Source organism: Chrysemys picta, chromosome 18 (assembly GCF_011386835.1).
Source record: "Chrysemys picta bellii isolate R12L10 chromosome 18, ASM1138683v2, whole genome shotgun sequence".
In the NCBI taxonomy this organism is placed as follows: Eukaryota; Metazoa; Chordata; order Testudines; family Emydidae; genus Chrysemys; species Chrysemys picta.
The window spans coordinates 21,439,250-21,461,998 of NC_088808.1; the positions used below are offsets into that span (position 1 = coordinate 21,439,250).

The 22,749-nt window shown below is 40.7% G+C and overlaps 2 protein-coding genes across 16 annotated transcripts in view; one reads left to right on the forward strand and one right to left on the reverse strand.

Annotated features, from left to right (window-relative positions):
- C5 (complement C5) overlaps window positions 1–13,223 on the reverse strand; it is a 56,992-nt gene extending 43,769 nt beyond the window's left edge. For 2 of the 4 annotated variants that reach the window (XM_042854382.2, XM_024106279.3), the window contains exons 1-6: window positions 6,957–7,116; window positions 5,791–5,983; window positions 4,516–4,678; window positions 3,776–3,846; window positions 2,721–2,812; window positions 208–290 (exon numbers count right to left, since the gene is read on the reverse strand). In XM_042854382.2, coding sequence (XP_042710316.2) covers window positions 208–290; window positions 2,721–2,812; window positions 3,776–3,846; window positions 4,516–4,678; window positions 5,791–5,983; window positions 6,957–7,021 — 667 coding nt within the window. In that variant the 5' untranslated portion in view covers window positions 7,022–7,116. Of the gene's footprint in view, window positions 1–207; window positions 291–1,293; window positions 1,348–2,720; window positions 2,813–3,775; window positions 3,847–4,515; window positions 4,679–5,790; window positions 5,984–6,956; window positions 7,117–9,328; window positions 9,527–12,950 lie in introns of those variants that run through there. The other 2 variants (XM_042854383.2, XM_042854388.2) reach the window with 2 other exon arrangements.
- Window positions 13,224–15,435: 2,212 nt separating this feature from the next.
- The window catches only part of CNTRL (centriolin), a 57,015-nt gene continuing 49,701 nt past the window's right edge, over window positions 15,436–22,749 (forward strand). For 5 of the 12 annotated variants that reach the window (XM_024106274.3, XM_024106275.3, XM_065572084.1 and 2 more), the window contains exons 1-5: window positions 15,719–15,858; window positions 17,767–18,033; window positions 19,552–19,685; window positions 20,287–20,417; window positions 22,396–22,537. In XM_024106274.3, the coding sequence (XP_023962042.2) occupies window positions 17,808–18,033; window positions 19,552–19,685; window positions 20,287–20,417; window positions 22,396–22,537 (633 nt within the window). In that variant the 5' untranslated portion in view covers window positions 15,719–15,858; window positions 17,767–17,807. Of the gene's footprint in view, window positions 16,097–16,252; window positions 16,302–17,766; window positions 18,034–19,551; window positions 19,686–20,286; window positions 20,418–22,395; window positions 22,538–22,749 lie in introns of all 12 variants that reach the window. The other 7 variants (XM_065572076.1, XM_065572080.1, XM_065572078.1 and 4 more) reach the window with 6 other exon arrangements.

Sequence of the window (22,749 nt, forward strand, 5' to 3'; positions counted from 1 at the left end):
TTAAGCAGAAAGTTAAATATAACAACTTAAATGTAATTTTAAATATTAAGCAATATCAACATGAAAAGATGTAATTGAAAATGGTCCAAAGAATCAAATGTATGTTTAAAAAGATTTTAACTGCATACTTAAAGGGATTGAAAAATAAGGCTATTACTTTCTTACTTATATTCAGAATTGAAAAACCTAGGAAAAATCATATATTACCATATTCTTTGACTTCAAATTTTGCAACAGCAGAAGTTGTGAAACTCTTTTTGTACTTGGCTTCAACCTTCCAGATACCATACCTATAAAAAAATTATGACATTTTAAAGATGAGAATTAATGTTGTCATCCAATAATATAGTTTTTATGTTAATAATTCTAATTTGGAGACTGCTTCAATAAATAATCTACAGTTTTGAGTGCTTTTTGTGAGAGAAAAGCCTGCACAAAGCTGCACATATGTTCCTATCCTAGTCATGCAGGCAAACCTTGACTAGGTTCCTTTTTAACCCATGTACTACAACTCCATTGTCTTCAGTAAAGTTGTAACAAGGGTTAGTTACCATATGTTAGTTTAAGATGGGTTAAAAGTACATCTTTCCACAGCCTTAAGATCTATCTACACTAGATTTTTTATTTAGAGTTGATTGATTGCTAATTAACTTGAGGTAGTTGTAATATTTGTAACGCCTAGTTTGGACACTCCCCAAATGCTTGCACTTTATCCTAGAACAAACATTTGGGGTTAGAGCTGGACCAAAGCATCTGTGTTAAACTGTATCCATGTCTACCCTAGCAAAATGTGTATTGTTAACACATGTTAAAATCCTAATGTGGATAAAGTAAGTTGTAGTAGCTGGTTGAGATGTTAAAAATACACCTTTTTTCCTTATGACGACAAAGTCTGTGTGTTGATCTACTAATAAACAATTCTTGTAGAGAGACTGCATCTTAAACTGCAAGCTGTCAGTTTTTGGTTAAGAGTGTTAGGAAAAGATGTATTTTTAACACATTATCTGATCAAGCAAATCCTCCAAAGGGAACTTGTAGAACTCCAGCTGGGTCTGGTACATGTCTGGGGCTTGCAGACACTAACACAACACAAACAAATAATTAATAATAATAAGTACCGTAGAACCTAAGTTATGAACACCTCAGAAATGGAGACTGTTCGTAACTCTGAAACGTTCCTAACTCTGAACAAAACATTATGGTTGTTCTTTCAAAAGTTTACAACTGCACATTGACTTAACACAGCTTAAACCCTCAATTTAAACGAAACAAGCACAGAAACAGTTTCCTTACCTTGCCAAATCTTTTTTTTAAACTTTCCCTTTATTTTTTTGTAGTTTACGTTTAACACAGCACTGTATAATATTTGCTCTTTTTTTTCTTTTGGTCTCTGCTGCTGCCTGATTGCATACTTCCAGTTCCAAACGAGGTGTGTGGTTGACTGGTCAGTTTGTAACTCTTGTGTTTGTAACTCTGAGGTGCTATTGTACATAAAATCAGTGCCTGAAATCATTGGGGTTTATGTTACCCAGTCCAAACGATGTAAGGCTAGTGTTATGAGAAACCCAAGACCTGACAGGGATGTGAAATCAGTTTTTTTAAATGACTGAAAATACTGTTCACTTTTTCTAGTGGAAAGAAAATCGGTTAAAACATTCTGCTCTAAAAAATCTCCATTAGTACCACTTTGCCCACCCAGTGTACTTGCAGCACCCCCTACAGGATTTAAGGAAAATGATGAGGCATTTATTTTGGATTTTATTACTGCAAAAATATATCTATTCTTGCCACATAATATCTTTCTATCCCTACTACACTCACACAGATTATATAGAGAAAAAACAACAAATTCCCTGTTTAAATGTTCATACACTTACTTTCAAACTATAACTAGCACTAGTGTTTGAGTGTATCTAAAAGTTCCCCCTCCTGGAAATCGTTGGGTCTTTGACCTCATGCCTGACTCGGAGCGGAGAGAAGTCTATAGTTTTTAAAAAATTTCTCAGGCATTGGAACATGACAGGCCTATCGTGCTATAATTGTAGCTTTATCCATCAATATCTTCACCTGCCACTTCTCCCTACTCCCTGTTTCCACTGTGGCATTTTCCATATATATCAGAAAGAGAGCCTCCTATATGGCTACTGTTAATGTTGCTTTCTGATCTGACTGGTAGGAAGAGAGAGTATGGCTATTATTACCCTTATAGCATGGCTGATATACACAATACCAAAAACTCCTCCTCCTTCCCTTCCCATTTAGCAAATCCCCCTCCTAAGTAAATTCACCCGCCCCCGAAAACCTCTGCCGCAGAACTAACATGACATTTGCTGCCATCTTATAGTTGACTCTGCTTATGTTACAGCCATTCTCCCACACAGTCTGTCTTGTCTATTTGGACAATATTGTCTCATTATTTCCTTGTACTTCTGTCTGTAGCCATCTGTGGTCTCTTGTCTTATACATAGATTGTAAACACTTGTGGGCAAACAGTGTCTTTTTGTTCTGTGTCTGTACGGAACCTAGCACAGAGGGGATCCATGTTTCAGGCTCCCGGGCACTACAGTAATACAAATAATAAATAATAACAGTAATAATAATAATGATTAGAAATTTCCAGTTCCATGTAACTCAAGTACCCTCCGTATCAGTAAAATGCAGTTTCAAAGTCTTTGAGAAATGGCATTAACAAATAATGTTTAAAACAAACATAAGTCTACTTAGGATTAGAAGGAATCTTGAAGTCAGGAAAAGATAAAATTCCAGTAAAGTCTTCCTCTTCTATAATATCCACTTTTACTCCTTCTGGATCCTTTAGATCAAAACAGAAAAAAAAAAGTTACAGACAGTAGAACATCACATGCTCGTATGGCACATTTAGAGGAAAGTTAGTCTTTAGTGACTTCAGTGGGAGCATGATCAGGATCATTTTTTCTTCAGATTTTGTCCATTTCACAGAACAGAAAACAAACCTTTTTCTGAAACAATTCATATGCTGAAACTGCATCTTCATTTTATAGACTCTTCCACCAACATGTAAAACTCCTCAGTCTGATGCATTGAGATTTTAACTACACAAAATTAAGACCTCATTCCGAAAAACAAATGCATACAAATAATTTTACACACAAGGGTAATCTCACTGATATTAATTGGACTGCTCTCAGGCATGAAGTTAATCATGTGCTTAAAAGTTTTCAGGATCATGCCCTAACTTGAAATTGAATCCTCTGATTAAATGTGTGATACAGGAGTTAAAACAGCAGTAAACTGTGAACTTGGGAATGACTAACGCACCAGAATTTGAAACTCTGGCAAAACATCTGACTTGGGCTCCAATAATTAAATTAATTTAAAAGAGATAGTTATCACATGATGCTCAATATTATCACTATTATATTACTGTGGTAATGACACTAAAGCAAATATTGAGACTATTGATTCCTTTGCATTTGAAATGAAAGAAATGGCAACACCAAAAAACAACTTATATGCAATGAAAGCTCTCCCACAAATCCTTTCCTTAGAGATAAGTGGTAAATCAGTTTTTTCCACTGAGGCTACTCTTGAGATCAGACTTACAAGCTCTGTCCAACTGTGCCAAGTCACTTTGAGGACTTCCAAAAGGTTATTAAATTGCAATAGCAGTTCCCTGACAAGCACTGTTAATTTTCTAAAATATTTTCCATACTACAGCAGAGTGGTTTACTATTTAACTATAGTCTCTTTATGGTCTCCAAAATGCCAATATTAAATTAAATTACAACAGACTCACCACAAAAGTTAAGACAGTTTCTCTTCGGGCTGGCTTCAGTTCTTCATCCAAAGAATAAACCCTGACTTTCACTGTAAGAATTATTTATAATAAATTTTAAAAAGTTCAAATAACCTTAAGCTTTTATACATAGTTATTCCTAAAAATCTTTAGTATTAAAAGGATATTCTTGATTTGTTGCATATCTGAAACCCCCACTACAGAAATACATTGAGCCATTTATTCATGCTATCAATATAAATAGATAGATTTTGCACTGACAACTGTTTCAGATTAAATAATTAAAATCCATAATAAATTCTTTAACTTCCATGATCCCAGCATTTCATTTTTCTGTGGGAGGAGACTGCTATAAAGTCAATCTCGACAAAGATAGTAATCCAATTCATTTTTTTTCAATGAAGTATTTCTTCAATAATATTTTGAACATATGTTCAGCAAAGATCTTTCTCTTGTCCTATGTGCCTCAGTTTACTCATGTGTTAAACACTTCATGATGTAAGGTGGAGAGCAGGACTGAAGGAAGGAATTTTGCAAGAAATAATTAGTTTATAAAGTGCTAACACACTGTAAATTATTATTTTGATGTTCAAATACACTGTCTGCTTAGATAGTAAGCAATTGGTGAAAATCCAGCAATGTGTCTGATTGTTTAAAGTAAATTTAAATCCTAATTCCTTGGCAACATAGACTAACTTTTAAAGCTTTAAACCAAACAGAAAAAACAGGCATTACTGTACCTGATTGATCAGGAGTATAAATGGGTTTGTCTGTCTGAATAAAGAGAAATCCATTTTTATAGGTAACTGGCATTTTTTTCTCTCTTGTAAAATGTGAAGAACTAGCTTCCAGATACACATACAGGACTGAACTCGCTGATCTTGGCAAATCTTTTGGTTGAATCTGCCAGGGATTGTGGGGAGAGACAAATAAATATTGGTAAATATTAAAATAATCAATCTATGACTTCCCCCTGCATTTTTTGTTGAATAGAATATCTGAATGATAATTAGCATTCTGTTGTTAATTATTTACTAAATACATTCATCAACACCAGCATCATGAAGGAATTTCTTCTCCATGTACACAATGTATAAATGGTCATGAGCATTACATTGGGGTTCACCTTCTTATGAGGCACCATTTACTGGCCTTTCCAGAGGTAAAATATGTGACTAGAGGCACCAACATACAGTTACTGTATAACTCATTCAAATTCCATTTCACTCCAAGGGTGAAATCATGGCCCCATCAAAGTTAATGGGAGCTTTGCCACTGACTTCAACGGGGCCTTAATTTCACCCCTAAACCAGTCAGCATGTTTTCTTAGATTGAGCACACAATTAATCAATCTTGTCCACATCCATTGTTTCTCCCTTATTTAACTTTTCCTTTTTTTCCTTTTTAAAGGCTTAGTTAGTTGGATGCTTTAGTATCTCTCATACCATTAGTTCAATAAAAAATATAGAACACAACATATCTGTCTGGTCCATGGAAACAAAGAACATGTTTGGATAACTGATGTGATCATCAGCATGGTAATTAGACAATTGAGAGATATGACCATAGGCATTAAAGATAATTAAAGCAATAAAGCAATATTCTTTTGGAGCAATGATTCCTATACTAAAACGAATTGTTTTTTATATTAAAACTTGAACAAACATTTTTTCTTGCTGATTTTTTTATCTCCTTGTGCTCAACTGCACCAGTGGAAGAAAAGGTGTGACTACACTACAGAAAAATGTCACTTTGAAAGAACAAAAATTATATTCATACTTTGTTTTCATTTTTGGCACCTTATTCTCCACTCTATTATACCAGTTTTACACTTTCATAGCTGAGGATTTCAAAAGAATTACACTTACACAAAATGGGTGTAGCAGACTGAAGAATCAGGCCCTTTCTCTTAACAATTAAAGAAACTGGATACTCAACATAGTGGAGTCAATCCAACCTATTTTTACAGTCAAATGCAAGCATAAGAGAAAACAAGAACTGTTTTGAATACATACTGTTAAAGTTACAGAGCCTTGGAATTTGTTGGCTGGAGATAACTGAGTGTGGCCAGAAGCATAAGTAGTCCGCTTATCTGGAAAACTTTTAATAGAGATGCTGACAGGAAACGCAGCCTCATATCCAAAAGCTTGAATTACCACTTTCTCAGATGCTAAAACGCGAAAGATCTTTGGTGCTGTAATAACATATCTATAAAATTAAAAAAAACAGACAATGGGACTGTCAGTTTCTTTTGTGCTTATTATTTTCATTTAAAATTAACTTAAAGGTATACAGCCAAAGCTGAGGGCTACAGATTTGATCTAATTCTATTTATACTGACATTTTCTATTAAAAATGTTTCCTGGATAGTAAACCAAAAAAATTACAAAATAGGGATTCAACAAGAGATCCACATTTATGAAGAGTTATCATTTCCTTCAGTACGTGCCTGGTTGTGGGAAGTTCAGTATGCTTATAACGCAGCACACAGCTAGTTCTTTCTAAAAAAAAAACCCTGACACAATTCTAAAGTTCACCCCTGCTATCAAACAAAGCCCAATCCTTGTCATCAGAAGATCTGGTAATTGCAGTAGATTTTATTAATTATAGACAGGAACAATGTTTGAAAGGCTGATCTCCTGATAAACATTTTTTTTAAATGCAAATTATTTTTTGTGATAGAGGTTCCTTCAGCGCTTTTGAAAAAGTAGATTGTATACGTGTCAGACAAAACTATTCTGATTAGAACTCTCTTTGTTTCAAGTCAATATGCATTGAGATATTTAAAATAACCTGGTAAAATAATCAGTGCAAAAAAACCTCAAACAAACCCCAGTCCTAGCCTGTGAAAACTTACACACATGATTAACTTTACTATTTTGAGTACTCCTGTTGAAATCAACAAAACATACTTGAATGTGTACATAAATGTTTGCAGAATCGGTACCTAAATTCATACAGTTCTTTTTAAATTGGAATGGCTAGCATTCCAGAGCAGCACATACTGCATTCAGTGTACGTAAGCACAGTAAGTCTGTTTATTGAGAATACTTCTGAAATTTGTTGAACAAATATTCTATGCATGTGCAGTAGTCATCTCCTTTGTTTTAAATATCAAAACCATCATCAAGGCTACCATCAGCAAGCAGTATTTCCAGTAAACGGACCGTGTTTTACTTACGTTTGCTCCTGACTCAAACTTCTTCCAGAAAAAGCTAAAATACAAATGAAGCTTAAAGTATTCATGATTGGCACAAGCACGAAACCAAAGACACTAGTGAAACTTTGGTGAAAGGGTATTTGGCTTCTGCTTCACTCAAGTATATTTGTGTTATCTGTATTTATCTAAAGATTAATCATTAACATCAGATCTCTGAAAATGCTGCTTTAACAAAAATCACACCTCAGATTAACCTCATTAGCTATTGATACTGCCACTGCACATAATCTGTGAAAATTACAGATGCAGGCATTATTATACTGACACATGAAGAGAAGGGAATTACCTTACAAGTGGAGAACCAATCCTGACAGGGCCAACTGAATCAGGGTGGATGTGGTCCACTCCCAATAATTCATAAGGAGGTGTCAATACCAAGAGAGGGAAAATTGCTTTTGTAGTGAGCCAGCCACTCACAGTCCCTATTCGAGCCCAAATTAATGGTGTTAAATTTGCAAATGAATTGTAGCTCTGCAGTTTTTCTTTGAAATCTGTTTCTGAAGTTTTTTCGTTGAAGTATGGGTACTTTTAAATCTGTTATAGAATGTCCAGGGAGACTGAAGTGTAATTTTCACTCCATGCATCTGAAGAAGTGGGTTTGTACCCACGAAAGCTTATGCCCAAATAAATCTATTAGTCTTTAAGGTGCCACCGGACTCCTCGTTGTTTTTGCATATACTGGTTCAAACTGGATTCTGTAGAGACCAACAGACAAAGAAAGGACTTTGGGATAAATGGCCTAAGTTTAAACTGCCCCAGGGCCTTCTTTCTGATCCAGCAAATGGACAGGACCTTCTGTCCAAGAGGAGGGACTCAATCCTTAGGGAAGGGTTGGAAGGACTGATACCAATCAGAGCCCTTGCTACAGATGGGAAGGTGGGGTGTTCTCTGGTAAGCTTAATAACTTGTGTGTAGGGTTTTTTGTTTTTAATCTTTTTACCTAAAGAATAAATGTGCTTGCTTAGAAAATCTGCAGCCTAAAACTGTAGGTAGTTACTCTCTCATAGAAAGAGCATATGAGAGATGCTGACATGTTTAGGCACTCTGTCTTGCTGGGGTTGGCTGTGAGCTGTGCAGCCTGGAAAAAACACGGTGGGAAGGGAAAGAGATGCATGTCCCCCCAAAGAGATGTGATAGCTGAGAAGCCGGGAGCCTTGCTGGACCACAAGGGGAAAAATGCAGGTGCAGTTGCTTCTAGAAAAAACAAAACAAGAAAATATCCCTTTTAAATTTTTCTATGACTTGTGCGTGTAATGGAATTTCTACAAATCCAGAAGAATGCCCAATGGTATATCAGATAGAACTTTATGAAGAAAAAGGATATACCTATCAGGCACTGCTGTGGGCATGAGAGGTTCTTTGAAGTGTATCTTTCAACCCATTATGTATGAGCTCACCAGGTGTTCAGGCCCTAAACTATGCTGGACCACCCCACTGAAATATTGTCTCGCTCTCAGCATTTTGTGAGGCCCTGGTGTCTCTCATGTTTCCTATTCAGTATGTCAAGCTGCAAGAATTGTGGGACAACAATAAAATAGTTTCAGAGAGATGCTCCCCCCCCCCCCCCCCACTGCACAGAAGTCTCAGGGTTAGGGTGACCAGATGTCCTAATTTTATAGGGACAGTCCCGATATTTGGGGATTTTTCTTATATAGGCGCCTATTAGCCCCCACCCCGGCCCGATTTTTCACTTTCTTTCTGGTCACCCTACACAGGGTAGATAAAAGACCCTTAAAAACTAAGTATTCCAACAATCTATGTATATAATAAAAACAGTAAGGCATGTATCTATGCCAACAATCCCAGACCATTGTGATATTAAAGGTAACTCAACCAATCATCACCCTTTCTCTACAGCTAATTTGCATTCAATAATTTCTTTGGCTGTAATGAGTTCATGATTTAAGGAGACTGTGTAGATGATCGTTTACTTGCCCAACTGCATGGTTCTTCAAAGGTTAATTTGCCACCTGTACAACTCAACATAAAATCCCACAGCACAACCCCGCAGGCACAAGTCAACACAACTATCCACACAATATCACTACTATCACACAGAATAAACCCAAAACACATAGCCACTCACCAGAACACATACCCCTCCTTCATCAGCTTCACAAAACAATACAAATCTCCCATCACAATCCCCTGCCAGAACAACACAAATCTCTCAGAACAACTCCACACATACAAATCAACACAACCACCCACAGCAGGACCAACACACACAATAATCCCTCACTCCAGTACACACATCTCATTCACCACTTGCACAAATCAAAACATGTCTCCCAGCACAACACATGCGCTCCCCCACCCTTGCTCATACTTACTATAAAATCATAAATTTGACCTGTTGCTTTGCTGCTCATCATTAATATCCCATAAACATGGATACAGCTTGCAGCTGTCTATCCACGCTGGTAGCTATTTTAACCAGTTATGATTTCTGTAGTGAGGCTGGCAGGTCACTCAAAAATCATACACCTGCCCCTCACTCCCCTCCAAGATTGGGTGATCAATAGGGAAATCTAGGAAAACAGAGACACATTGTTATAAAACGGATGGCATCTGCAGAAGCTGCTGTAAACTTGTAGATGACATAAAATACTAGGTACCAGGGATGTGGTCAACATACAGTTTAATTCAGTAATAACTCATTTTATGAATAAGCAATACCATTCAGTTTTAATTTCTAATAATCACTCTGACAGGATTCCACCCTAGACATTTTACCACATTTCCAAATACAAAAGGCAAAATACAGTTGTTATTTGCAAAGTCAGAAATATCCTCACCGGTCAGTGATGGGATTCTAGATGGGAGAGTTCTGAGTTATTAGCGAGAATTCTTTCCCAGGTATCTGGATGTTGGGTCTTGCCAAAATGCTCAGGTCTAACTGACTGCCATATTTGGGGTTGGGAAAGAGTTTTTCCACCAGGTCAGATTGGCAGAGACCCTGTAGGGGTTTGCCTTCCTCTACAGCATGGGTCACTTGCAGGTTAAAACTAGTGTAAATGGTGGATTCTCTGTAACATCAAGTCTTTAAATCATGATTAGAGGACTTCAATAACTCAGCCAGAGGCATGGGCGGCAGGTATAATAGGCTCCGACTCCCCCCAGCGCTGCTACGGCACCCCTGGTTGCAGGGTTTGGCAGCGAAGTTTTTGCTTTATTATGCCCCATGCAGATTCCAGGGCAGTGGAGGAGGCACATACCACCTCCTCAGTCCCCCCGGAACCTGAATGGGGCATATCAAAAAGCATCTTCTACAGACACTTTTCCCCTGGGCAATCGGCGGTTTGGGTCTGGGGAGGGGAGGCATGGCACGGCTGCAGCCAGTGCCAGGCTCCTCCAGGCAGGGGGAGGCTTGGCTTAGGGCTTTGGCCAGGGGGGGCTTGTGGCTCCGGCCGTGGGCAGAAGGGGCCGAGCTGGTGGCTAGCGTCTCCAGAGTGGGGCTCCACCCACCGCCCATGGCCAGATGTTATGGGTCTAAGAGTGGGTGGGCAGGGTTCTGTGGCCTGCAATGTGCAGGAGGTCAGACTAGACAATCATGATTGTCCCTTCTGGCCTTAAAGTCTATAAATCTAAGTTCTAAAGGTGACATACATCTAAAGTTTCTAAACTAAGTATGAGGGAGAAAGATACTTATTCTAAATGGTTAAGAACATAACGGCCATACTGGGTCAGACCAAAGGTCCATTCAGCCCAGTATCTTGTCTACCGACAGTGGCCAATGCCAGGTGCCCCAGAGGGAGTGAACCTAACAGGTAATGATCAAGTGATCTCTCTCTCCTGCCATCCAGCTCTACCCTCTGACAAACAGAGGCTAGGGACACCATTCCTTACCCATCCTGACTAATAGCCATTAATGGACTTAACCTCCATGAATTTATCTAGTTCTCTTTTAAACCCTGCTATAGTCCTAGCCTTCACAACCTCCTCAGGCAAGGAGTTCCATAGGTTGACTGTGCACTGTGTGAAGAAGAACTTCCTTTTATTTGTTTTAAACCTGCTGCCCATTAATTTCATTTGGTGGCCCCTAGTTCTTATATTATGGGAACAAGTAAATAACTTTTCCTTATTCACTTTCTCAACACCACTCATGATTTTATATACCTCTATCATATCCCCCCTTAGTCTCCTCTTTTCCAAGCTGAAAAGTCCTAGCCTCTTTAATCTCTCCTCATATGGGACCCGTTCCAAACCCCTAATCATTTTAGTTGCCTTTTTCTGAACTTTTTCTAATGCCAGTATATCTTTTTTGAGATGAGAAGACCACATCTGTATGCAGTATTCAAGATGCAGGCGTACCATGGATTTATATAAGGGCAATAAGATATTCTCCATCTTATTCTCGATCCCTTTTTAAATGATTCCTAACATCCTGTTTGCTTTTGTGACTGCCGCTGCACACTGCGTGGACGTCTTCAGAGAACTATCCACGATGACTCCAAGATCTCTTTCCTGATTAGTTGTAGCTAAATTAGCCCCCATCATATTGTATGTATAGTTGGGATTATTTTTTCCAATGTGCATTACTTTACATTTATCCACATTAAATTTCATTTGCCATTTTGTGGTTCAATCACTTAGTTTTGTGAGATCTTTTTGAAGTTCTTCACAGTTTGCTTTGGTCTTAACTATCTTAAGCAGTTTAGTATTGTCTGCAAACTTTGCCACCTCACTGTTCACCCCTTTCTCCAGATCATTTATTAATAAGTTGAATAGGATTTGTCCTAAGACTGACCCTTGGGGAACACCACTAGTTACCCCTCTCCATTCTGAAAATTTACCATTTATTCTTACCCTTTGTTCCCTGTCTTTTAACCAGTTCTCAATCCATGAAAGGATATTCCCTCTCATCCCATGACAACTTAATTTATGTAAGAGCTTTTGGTGAGGACCTTGTCAAAGGCTTTCTGGAAATCTAAGTACATTATGTCCATTGGATCCCCCTTGTCCACATGTTTGTTGACCCCTTCAAAGAACTCTAATAGATTAGTAAGATATGATTTCCCTTTACAGAAACCATGTTGACTTTTGCCCAACAAGTTATGTTCTTCTGTGTGTCTGACAATTTTATTCTTTACTACTGTTTCAACTAATTTGCCCGGTACTGACGTTAGACTTACTGGTCTGTAATTGCCGGGATCACCTCTAGAGCCCTTTTTAAATATTGGCATTACATTAGCTATCTTCCAGTCATTGGGTACAGAAGCTGATTTAAAGGACAGGTTACAAACCATAGCTATTAGTTCCGCAATGGTTGTGGTGAAGACAGAACCTTTACTTGCCAGTCCATCTGTGTGCAATACTTGAGCAAACAAGTCTATAAAATAGTCAAACTAGATAAAAGTTGTGCAAGGTTTTGCAAGTTTAAATAAATACTGTAGCCAGTATTTACGGGAAAAGATGTTTACAATAGGTATCTCTGATCAGTATAACACGAAATTATAAAAAGTATAACAAGCTACAATTACATTTGCCACAACAAGAGTAACTCTAATAATGCTCTTGGGAGGTAACCATTAACTGGAGATAATATTTAGAAGTTATGATGTTTTCAATTATTATACAAAAATAAAGCTCATATTACTTATTATTAAGAACACCAAGCTATGATGATACATACAATAAATTTCCAGGGGTAGATAAACAAACAATAAAAAACACTGATGAACAAAATTTTACAGGTCTGTCTTTTAATACTTAAATCTTTCAAGTAACTGTTTTTAAATCTAAGGTAAAATCTGACGATACTCCTTTCCCCTAATTTTTTTTCTGATTTTGTATCAATGCTTGCTGTAAATGGAATCAAAAACAAGCCTATCTGATTTTGAAACCAATGCAAAAAAGTTATGTAGATTATTTTAAATACTGCTATAAACAAGGTCGCAATTTAGGGCCAGATACTGCAATTTGCTCTGCACGGGTAGAACCTTGCATGCATACCTCAGTGACTTCAGGATAGAGGTGCAGATCTCAATAAATTGCAGAATATATCCTTGGTTACTTGCTTTTCTAAAGTAATTTTAAAAGCCATAGAAGTAAAACATTTTTTTATCCAAGTAGCAGGAGATGACAGGATACTGATAAAGTACAAATACGTATAAAATCTCACTCATTAGAGGTACACTTCCTTCATTTTGGTTAACTTGGAGACTAGAGAAAGTGCTCAATTTTTCTCATGATGAATTATGTTACATATTTCAAGGTGCTTTTTCAAATCACCCACACTACAAAAAGCATCCACCTCCAACTTTACAATGCTATACTCAAATGTAACATATTAAGCATGGAAAAAATTACTTATTACAGAAAGCAACAATTTAAAATCACTTCACATTGTCAGCTAGACAATTGTTGTGAATTATTCTGGTAAAACAATTCAAAGACATTTCCCTTTTTAAAGCCAATACCTACACTCGCCCTACTCCCATAACTAATGCCGCTGATTTACTTCAGTAAGAGTACTCATGCAAGTAAGGTGAGTAGGCTATGACCCTCAAGGCCTAATTTTCAAAGGTGCTGAGCAGTTGCATTTCCCATTGACTTCAGTTGGAGTTATGGAAGCCTGTCACCTCTAAAAGTCAGGCCCAATGGTCCCACAATCCTGCAATGAATTCTGCAAGCATTTGGAAAAAAGTATTTTTGCCTCCACTGTTGCAGAGAAAATCTTTAAAACATGAACTGAGTGTACCCTAGAGTCTCAGAAACTAGAAGGCTAAGATTACTCCTGAGGGCATTCTGCACCAAAAAAGTAAAAATTGTGCACGCAATACTTTAAAATTCTGCAAATTTTGTCAAATAAATGTGGAGGCTCCAGTATGGCATTAGGGAGCAAAGGCCACTGGCTGCACAGAGGTGGGAGATTACTGTGCAGCTCCCGCCACCCGGGACACGTACTCAGTGGTGAGGCTGCACCCAACCCTGACGTAGCGTAAGGACCGGGCATGCCCCAGAAACACCCCAGGGCACTATTCCTCTGCGCCAAGTGCACCAGCTGTGGGCAGGCAGGCAGGCTCAGCAAGACAGGATCCAAGTGTGGGGGACCCAGGTGTGGGTTGAGAAGGTTCTGTGTGGGGCAATCTGCGTGCGGGCAGCTCAGTGTGGGATCCAGGTGTGGGGGGAAATATGGATGCACAGGAGCTTGTTGGGGGGAGGAGGGGTTCTGGGGTGCAATGGTAATGGGACTCTGCAGGGGGTCCAGGTGAAGGTGGTTGGGGCTAAGCAGGGAGGTCTGTGTGTGTATGGGGGATAGAGCTCAGCAGGGAGGTCTGGGTGTGGGGGCATCAGTTGGGTCATCCAGATGCTGAGGGAGCAGGGCTCAGTGGGGTGGGGAACCAGGTGCAGCTGGTTGGGGCGGGGATTCGGGTGTGAGTGGCTCATCAGGGTAGTCCAGGTGAAGGGGTAATGGGGCTCATTTGGGGGGGGAGGGGTTCTGACTGTGGGGGAGTGAGGCTTGGTGAGGTATGAGAGGGTCTGGATGCATAGGGGTTGGGTAGATGGGGAGCAACTCCCTGTACAGGTATCCCTCCCCCTGCACCTGAGGAGTGATGGGTGCAGGAAATGAGTGGGGGCAGAGGGGTTGGAGAGCTTCCTGCAGCTGGGGGAGAAATGCGGGGTGGGTCTGACCCAGTCCCAGATGCCATGCAGGGTAAGAGGAAGTCCCATACTCCCTAGTTGAGCCAGGACTAACAGCTGAGCCTGGTGCAGGGTAGGAGCCACCTGCCAGGTCTTCCCCAGTCCCACCCCTCTGCCCCACAGTGATTTACCTCGCTGCTGGCTGCCCTGTGCACCCAAAAAAATACTGCGGGGGGGGGTGTCACATGACTGCTCTTGCAGCTTCCCTTTCCCCCCCCCCCCCCAAAAAAAAAAGTCATTTTTCTGTGGGGAAGCAAAGAAGTCTTCTGGGGGACATAAATTCTTCACATGTGCAATGGCACAGAATTCCCCCAGGAGTACAAGATGTATTATTTTTGAAAGCCCTCATGATCATAGCCTGTTTTTGAATGATATGGGTTGGCAATTCCTGCAGTCACCGCACACATGCATCCACCTCTGGGGAGGGCCTCAACAACACTGCTCAGGACGCAGTTGGGAGGGGAAATGTTGGCCAAGGCGTGGGTGACACCTGCCATTTCAAAAGCCAACGTAGGAATAACTCAGCATAAGTTGGGGCCCAACCCCGCAGAGATGCACTCGAGCCACGAGCTGCCATTGCTGCGTCTGCCCTCAGCAGGGTGACGATGGTGCCTTACTCCCAGGCCCTGAGCTGTGGTCCTAGCTCCGCACTCGCGGCTCCCAGCGCCCGGCTGAGATCAAACCTCCAGCAACTCCGCCGCGTTAACGTGGCCGGGCTCGCCCCGCCACGGCCGGAAATCAATGCGGCGCTCCCCTGCCCCGCGGGACAGAGGGGGCGGGAGCGCCGCACACTGGCCAGCCCTAGCCACAGGCCAAGCGGCCACCCGCCGGCCCAGCTGCGCCGGAGCAGACAGGGCCTTGGGATACGAGGCCTCCTGACGCATCCAGGCAGGGGCCGCTCAGTTGGCCTGCGTCGGCCCAGGCAGGGTGACAGGCCGGGCCGGACACCGGGGTCCCACACAGAGCGGGGAAGCCGCCTCAGTGAGAGCCGCTGGTGTGGGGTCACTAAGCCCCTCCCCCTCCCTGAAGGGCCCGCCCCCCTGAGGCAGGGCCTGGCGCTGGGAGGTTGCCGCGCTACGCCATGATGGAAGGGGGCGGCTGTGGCCGTTAGGAAGGGGCGTGGCCACGACGGGCACCGCCCCTCTCCCGTCAGCACCAAACCGAAATGGCGATGGCTCGACTTCCAGCGCCGGGCTCTTAAAGGAGCCGCTGCACCGTAAGTCTCGCGCCGGGGGCAGTAGCCGTCGTAGTGCCCGGCGGGGAGGCGGGAGGCCGGTTTGTCCACAAGAGGGCTCCAGGTTTGCCCAGGCCCAGAACGCCGGGGAAATAGCAGGCGGCGGCGGCGAGGCGTTACCATGTCAACCCAGGTAATCAAAGCGGAGCCGTGGGGAACTACCTGGGGCGGGGACCGGGATCCCCAATCTCTGAGACAAGACCGACCCCCAGCGCCTCAGGTGAGAGGGGCCCGACCCCCCCCCCATCCCTGCCTCTCCCACCAGCGCCTCAGGTGAGAGGGGCCCGACCCCCCCCATCCCTCCCTCTCCCACCAGCGCCTCAGGTGAGAGGGGCCCGACCCCCCCCCATCCCTCCCTCTCCCACCAGCGCCTCAGGTGAGAGGGGCCCGACCCCCCATCGCTCCCTCTCCCACCAGCGCCTCAGGTGAGAGGGGCCCGACCCCCCCCATCCCTCCCTCTCCCACCAGCGCCTCAGGTGAGAGGGGCCCGACCCCCCCCCATCCCTCCCTCTCCCACCAGCGCCTCAGGTGAGAGGGGCCCGACTCCCCCCATCCCTCCCTCTCCCACCAGCGCCTCAGGTGAGAGGGGCCCGACCCCCCATTCCTCCCTCTCCCACCAGCGCCTCAGGTGAGAGGGGCCCGACTCCCCCCATCCCTCCCTCTCCCACCAGCGCCTCCGGTGATTGGGGACTGACCCCCTCCCATGTCCTGCTTGGGTCTCAGAGCCACAGGAAGGGGTGCTGGTGCATGTAGTGCGTCAGTCAGAGGGTAGCAGAATTGACGTGCACTTGTCATGTCACAGTGCCCTGCGAAGTGTCATTTCTGGGAATTGTTTACTGTGAAGTTGTGTTGTGTTGTGGAGAACCGATTGCTGCCAGGGTGCAGCGGGCTGCAGATTCTGAAGTCCTGGTGGTGGGTGTGGAGTTACATTGATGTTGTTTTAGTGTGGTGACATGTGGATGTGCAATGTAAAAAAAATCACTGTGTCATGTTAGTTCATAAATTCCTCCATTCCTCTAGTCTCTGTCTATGAAGAACGAGTTTCTGGCTTTTTTTGAGCCTTGAGGTGGACCAGAAGAATGACATTTATAAAATCATGGCCATTGTCATCCCCTTTTGAATGAAGAAGTCTCCAAAGCTTTGTGCCACGAGAGTGATTACATTGTATCATGCAAGAAAAACCCATAATAAAGACCATTAGCCTTCAAAAGGCAGATGCTCTCATCTTGGCTTTATACAGAGTAGACCAAAATATGCTTTTGCCTCCTGGCTTGATTTTGTAAAAATCATTCCACAGTGAGGATGTGGGTTTATGGGCTTCCACGAACAGAAAGAATACATAGAACCTTTAGTTAATGAGTAGAGTTAACCTAGAGTAAGTATATTTTATTATGCAAGACATTTTATTTAGGTACCAGATAATCAAATGCTTTCAGACTATCATGAATATTAACTGCATTGGCTTGCAATCTACTTCCAGATGCATTAAAGTCAGAGGAAGTAGAAGTAGTTGAAGTAGTGTGTGTTTAGTGGAGGGTCTCCAGTTGAGGAATTTCCTCTTCCTGCATTGTGGTTCATCAGGGCCCAACTTTACTAACTATTAGAGAATGAGATAAGAAGCATCTTTTTCTTAAGGATCGTTGCTGAAGAGGTTTTTCTTAGGTTTTGATGGCAGAGAGGGGATTTCTTTTTTTTTTTTTTTAACTCTTTATTGTGTGCCATCTAATGGCACTTTTGGAATGTATATCAAACACATAGATACCAAAACAATGTGTGCACAAACATCATTAAAAAAAAAACAATATACACTACTTCAGTTTACATCTAAACAATTTCAGTAAGATTTATGCACATGTACAGTCTATGACAATCTTGAATATATACTTTTAGTCTTACAGATTTTTGCCAGATGACTGACTGCATTCTGCGCAATGAAGAAAGGGTCACTACAAAGAACATCACCTAGAAAAAGGCAGATATCACCCTCTCGTACACCTAGTCCAATGTCGACTGTCACTTCAAGTACCAGGTCACCATCTCCTCTTAGCAGGCAGGGCACACCTGCTACTTACAAAACAAGGGGACAGAGGTATCAACATCTTGATGTTACAGTAGAGAGTGATGTAGGAGCTTCTTTTGAATATCAGATTGACAAAGGTATTGTGTAAATAACAAAAATCAACCCTGCATGCATTTTAATATTGGCAGAATAAAATTTGCTACATGTCCATCTATTATGAGGTGTATTAAAGGGTCATTGTCACATATTTTAGACCCCATATGTAACCTGCCCTATAATAAATTGTCTTAAATTCCTTGTGCATCATCCAGATTCCAAATATCGACATTACATATTTCTGTTTTTAAACCCCTGAAAACTGTTTTATACAGAGCACACACCCTCAGGCAGCAGAGAGGGCATAAATTAACTAATCGCCCCTAATCCTAGACCTGTGAGTTATCATCAGTGAAAGGTGATGTACAAATATGACAGTAAACAAGACATCTTTGTTAGTTTCAAATTCAACTGGAAATCAAACAGCTGGAGAAAGTCAGTATTTACTACATAGAAAAGATTAAATTAAAGGGCACCTGATATATTAAAATACACCTCTACCTCAATATAACGCTGTCCTCGGGAGCCAAAAAATCTTACCGCATTATAGGTGAAACCGCGTTATATTGAACTTGCTTTAATCCACCGGAGTGCGCAGGCCTGCCCCCCCGGAGCACTGCTTTACCTCATTATATCCGAATTTGTGTTATATCGGGTCGCATTATATCGGGGTAGAGGTGTACATATGTAATAAGTCAGTAAAACATTTTCACATTATATATAATATTAATATTTCAGCTGAAAGACTAGATGAAAAAAGATTTGGATTAATATTTATTTTGCTCCATAAATTTGCTTGGTGCTTCCTTATGATTTGTATTAAAGTAGCAATTAGTAACCAGGGCCTGTTGTGATAGGCACTATACCAATACACCACTACCCCTATGTAACGCCACCCGATATAACACGAATTCGGATATAACGCGGTAAAGCAGTGCTCCGCGGGGGAAGGGCTGCGCACTCTGGTGGATCAAAGCAAGTTCGATATAACGTGGTTTCATCGATAACGCGGTAAGATTTTTTGGCTCCTGAGGACAGCGTTATATCAAGGTAGAGGTGTATATAACAAAGAGACAATCCTTGCCCTGAAGAGCTACAGGAATAAAAGACACATGATCCATGCCCCCAGATTTTATAATCCAAACAGGAATTGATGATGATGGGAAAGGTGAGGGAACCTAGAAATCTCACTTAATCAAGCTCTTGGCATACAAGGATCGGGGCACTCTGATAACAACTGGCACTAGAAACTGTACCGGGGTAGCAAAATGAGGCCCTGGCTCCTTTCATCCTCCTGCACTAGACAGTGGAGGTGGACTGGCACAGGGATAATGCACACTGCATCTTGTTAGAGGATTTCCCAGATGCCCCTCCTCAACACTCCCAGAGGCACTGTACTTTTCTCAGGCACAATGCTTCTTGGAGCTGCTGTCAGTGTGTATCTCCTTCTCGGCCTCTATGCAGGTTTCCCTTGTTTTGTTGTTCTAACTAAGCAAAAGCATTACACATTTTTTCTTTCAGTGCTAATCGAATCACACTTTTTCTGTTGTTGTTTGCAGATGAAGACTCTATTAGTCCAGGAGTTAGATACATTACAGAATCTCTTATTAAAAAGCTGTCCAAACAAGAAAATTTGACATATGTAAACTCACTGAATCTTTCTCTTGCTAAGGATGGGGGCAAGAAATTTAAGGTGGGTTATTGTATGCAATTTCTTATTAACTATAATTCACAATAGTATTAAAGTTCAGTAATATTTTAAAACATTGGAAATAATGGTTAGGAAAACACCAAGTAGATGAGAAGAGCCAGAGTCTACCTCTTTGGGCCCACTTCTGCAACCGCTACTTATGAAAGTAAGAATTACAGAATCAAGCCTCATCACTGTACAAATTACCATTGACATCAATGAGAGTTTCACATATGGAACAAAGCTAAACTATGGCTATATGTTGTGTAATTTCTCAACTTCTGGGTACTGGTGCCACTTTTGAATTTTTTTTTTAATTTTAATTTTTTGTGTGGAAAGTAGTCCTTTCTGTAGATGAGGCTGGTCTACTGCAGGGCTAGTAGCATCTGTAATTTTCCACTCTTTTGCAGTATGGAAAGCTGCAGATGTGTTCAGTTGGTCCCGGGGCAGAATTTCAGAGCTCACATTTGCAATTCTATGGTAAAGGGCATTTGTGGTGGCTTTTATGAAGACATGATTCTTAAAAACATAAACCTGCTGTTCTGAATGCAAATATATGTACCATCTTGTATTAACAAATTACTACATATAATTTGTTTTTTAGTATATAGAAAACTTGGAAAAGTGCTCTAAATTAGAGGTATTAAATCTCAGTAACAATCAAATAGAGAAGATTGAGAAGTTGGATAAACAGTTAAAGCTACACGAACTCAATTTGTCCTACAATAAAATCAGGTAAGCAGACACTGTTTCTGGTGTGGGTGGAGAATGTTACTTATTTTTAAAAATTTAAGTTGTTCAGATTCTATGGTCAGGAGTGTGGTATAAAAGTTAGTTAGATATATTTAAAATATTTCATGCATTAATATTACAAAATGTTCTTGCAGTTTGTTATATAAGAATGGAAAAGATTCACCTTCAGAAAAGAGAACTGAAGATTAAACTGAAAGGGCCTGCTCATGCAGTCAGTGCACACATTAAACTCCTATTCTATTTGCCACAAAAGGGCAGCTTTCAGTGTTTTGGGAGGAAGTTACTCTATTGAAAAAATGCTGAGGGGACAGTGGATGGGATGAAAGAGCAACTTCTCCATGCTCCCCTTAGTTTTACCACTGGTAAAGTAGGCTTATTAATTTCTTCTAGTGGAGGCTTGCTTTGCAAGTGCAGTAACCACAATAGCAGTAAAGAGGTTAATAAAGGAAGCGTGCAAAAGACTGACTAAATACTATTTCTACATACTGCAGTGATGCAACTTCCTCTCTCGAAAGGGTTAGAAAACAAAATAAATTAATGCCATAATAATAAAGTGATATATACCCATAAGATTACATTCCATTTTTGCTTGATCACAATATACATAGCTTAAATGACACCTTGGTTATGACTTGCTTTGCACTGTTACTATGTATTTGAAACATATTGCAGAATTAAGGTTACTTACAAAAATGATTGTTTGGGCTATTGAGGCACTTCTCTATTGGTGGCCATTCCTAAACATATGGTAGTCAACAGAATAGGCACTGCAATAGTAACCAGTGTAGGTAATCAACGGCAATGATGTGACGGCATACATTTTTCTTTTATGTCTACGGCACCATGAAAAACAAAACCTCTTGTATGTTCTACCTATTTGAAGTTGTTCAGTATCTTCATAAAAATGCATTCTTCACACCATAATGTCTTCAGGTAGTGCAGACAGCCAACTTGCTATGTTCCCAAAATAAGTATGGAAGATATTTGTATTTACACTATTCAAAACCAGGTGAAAGGTACATTAGTGTCATCTCATCTTACACATTTCGTATGATCACTTAAACACAAAATATTACACAAATTATGCAAAGAGACAAATATAAAATTTACCAGAAATGAATGTGTATTGCAAACCATTCCACCCCTCGTGCAGCATGATTGGTTAATGTAAAGGGATAACAGCAGTGTCCGTAAAGCACCACTATGTATGGCAGGTACTGTTGGGCCTCTTCTTCCTCTCTTACTTTTGTTGATAAGAAAAGCCTTTTTTAGTGTCTTTTTACATCACATACATACTTGGATTTGCAAAATATAGAAATGCTTTCTGACCACGATTCTGACAAGAAAGTGAAACTCAACTGCCATTTTTTCCACAGTGATGTGTACTGAGGTCAATTGATAAGTACTTGCGAACAATGGTCATTTAGTTATATATCTTCTAAAGTTGCTCTCTTTCCAAAAGAGAAACATTCTATTGATATTTTTTTTCTTTATACTGTACATATTCCACATTTGAGAGGCTACAGACCAGTCACACCTTTATAATCAAAATTATGGTGTCTGGTTTTTTGCCTCTGCTTGATTCATGTTTCCTAGGGCTGATTCTAAAATGTGAGAGAGGGGAAAATGAATTTATTAAAATGAAACTCTCAAGATATTTTCATCATTTTAATTATAGTGTTAAAATAAGGAGATGTAAGATACTTAATGCATATTACAGAGAAACCTGCAATAAAGTCCGGCTACAGTAGGCAACGTCTGTTTTATCTAACCACTTTAAAATATCTCCAGGTTTTCAGTACAGTTTTGTTTGACCACCTTCACTGTGCAGCCATTTTTGCTGGTTTCTTCGGTGATCAGTTAAGACAGGTTTCACTCAGCCTTCACCTGAGGCCATAGCTACACTATGTATATGATTTGCTTCATGATGTCTAAATTCTATTTTTCTTCTTGTTTTCAGTAAAATTGAAGGTCTAGAGCATATGCAGAATCTACAAAAGTTGAACCTTGCAGGAAATGAGATTGAGCACATTCCTGTATGGGTAGGCAAGAAATTAAGGTCCATGCGCATCCTTAATTTGAGGCAAAATAAAATATCATCAGTAAGTGACTAACTAGAAGAAATAATTGTTTAAAAATAAAATATTTCTGAAACCTTTCATATTTAACATCTCAACTAATATGATCAGCAACATGAAAATTACAGGCTCTCTGGGGAAAAGATATAAGAATATAGATTTGCTGTCTACATAACAAGGCTACTCACTGTTTATCAGGAAAACTCTCCCTCTGTCACAAAGCACTCGCATCATAC